General features: G+C 44.3%; 1 protein-coding gene across 1 annotated transcript; it reads right to left on the reverse strand.

Moving 5' to 3' along the window:
* Nucleotides 1-818: 818 nt before the first annotated feature.
* Nucleotides 819-1,813, reverse strand: LOC145805434 (uncharacterized). Its single transcript, XM_082900568.1, has 2 exons — nt 1,712-1,813; nt 819-1,487 (listed from the first exon to the last, which is right to left on the reverse strand). Exons 1-2 carry the CDS (start codon nt 1,811-1,813, stop codon nt 819-821), a joined length of 771 nt encoding a protein of 256 aa, XP_082756694.1.
* Nucleotides 1,814-2,014: the final 201 nt, after the last annotated feature.

Raw genomic sequence — 2,014 nt, forward strand, 5'->3', positions numbered from 1 at the left:
AGGTACCGATAAGAAAGTAATTTTCTGGATCATCTTCCTTCACTAGGACTTTCTCCAAGTCTTCTACCATCTTCTCTACTGGGTTTACATTGACATCCTCCAGGAACGGTTGTTCGGCTACTTCGACCGTTTGTACCCGATTGTAGAGTTGTTTAGCCTTCATGGCCGCCATGAAGCAATGCTTTGATGCAACCTGATCCCCTGGAATTTGCTTCACCTCGTGCTCCATTGGGAAGAGAAGGAGTTTGTGGTAGGTTGAGGGGACTACTTTCATTTGATGGATCTATGGTTGACCAAGGATTGCGCTGTTAGGGGACGGAGTGTTGATCACTAAGTATTCTATTTGAAGAGTTTTTGTTCCACCTATCGCTGGTAGCACTATCCTACCCAGTGGCCATTCGAGTTGGGAATTGAAGCCGATCAATGGTGCTACCGTTGGGCTGAGATATTGTTCGGACAGGCCCAACTTTTTGAACAGGTCGTAATACAATATATCTGCTGCACTTCTCTGGTCCACCAGGACTCGTTTCACATCAGATCGTTTTCCAATTCCCACAGTTATAATCAATGTGTCAGTATGGGGATGTTGAACACCTTTCCAAATCTTTCTCAGTAAATGAAACGGTACATAAAGGGGACTGAGGCATTATTCTTACCTTTTTCGGTGCTGGGCCTACTAACATCACTTGCTGAATCTGCATAGCTTTCACAATTTCCTCTTGCAGCATCTCTTCATGCTCGTGGCTGGTTATGCCATGAATTACATTTATGATCAATCAAGGTGGATGTTCAATGTTTGGTTCTAGTGGGGGGTTCCCCTATTCAGTCACCACTTTATCTGGATCAATGTAATCTTGGAGGTTCCTAGCAGCTACCAAATCCTCCAGGTGTTGCTTCAAAGCTTTGTAGTTATGAGTCATATGCCCCCGGTCTTGGTGATAAATGCATCTGAGCTTTTGGTTACGCCGAGCTGGGTCTCCTAGCATCTTCGGTGGCAAAGTAAAGAATGACTCTCTTTTGATCTTCTCCATAATAAGGTAAATAGGTTCTTTGAAGACTGTAACAACTGCTTCATGAGATTTAAATAATTCTACTCCATTCACTGTAATTCCTCGAGGTTTCCCTCGGTCTGCTCTTCTTTTGTTCTCCCAAATTAACTGTTCAGTCGACGTTACCTCGATGGGGATCTGATCATCTTCGAGACAAGCATATTGCTCAATTCTGGTATGTAAATCCTTTAGTGTTGTTGCTGGGCGTTTAGTGAGTGATTGTCTCAGCTTGCTTTTCGGATGTAAGCCATGCTTAAAAGACATTACAGCTAATTGCTCGTTGCAAACATTTTCCTCCAAATCATTATACTCCTTCCAATATCTTCTTGCATAATTACGCAATGTTTCCTCTTGCTTCTTTCGGAGGCCGAACAAGGTGTCCGGCTTTGTAGGGATTTTGGTGTTGGAAACAAATCTAGCCAGGAACTCTTCGGAGAGCTGTTTCCAGTCGTAGATCGATCCAGCAGGGAGACGATCAAACTATCGGAGTCCGGACTCCCCTAGACTCGATGGAAAGACTTTGCACATTAGTGCCTCGTTTCGGTTCCATAGAGACATCATCTGCCAATAATGGCTAATGTGTGTGAGTGGATCTGATTTCCCATCGTATGGTGTGAATTTAGGAGGAGCGAATTTCTTGGGGGGTTTCATTGCCTCAATACCTGGAGAAAAAGGGAAAGAGACAAGTCGATCAAGCACTCGGTGTTCCCTTTGATGGACTGTTCTATCAAGGTGCTGAGCCCATTGCTCCTGTCGTTGCTCATTCTCTCTGTTCTCGGTTAACCAGGTGCGGAGATCTTGTGGAGGATACTCTGTTTGTTGGCTAGCCCTTTTCTATTTTTTGGCCCTTTTTCAGCATGAACCACGAGTGTGGCTACTGGCTACCTCACTTTGCACCGAAATCGGCTAACTTTGTTGTCCAAATTCATTTCTAGGGGCCTTCTTTACTAGTGGATCAAGAGATA

Source organism: Camellia sinensis, chromosome 13, assembly GCF_055761805.1.
Source record: "Camellia sinensis isolate YWXY chromosome 13, ASM5576180v1, whole genome shotgun sequence".
Classification (NCBI taxonomy): domain Eukaryota; kingdom Viridiplantae; phylum Streptophyta; class Magnoliopsida; order Ericales; family Theaceae; genus Camellia; species Camellia sinensis.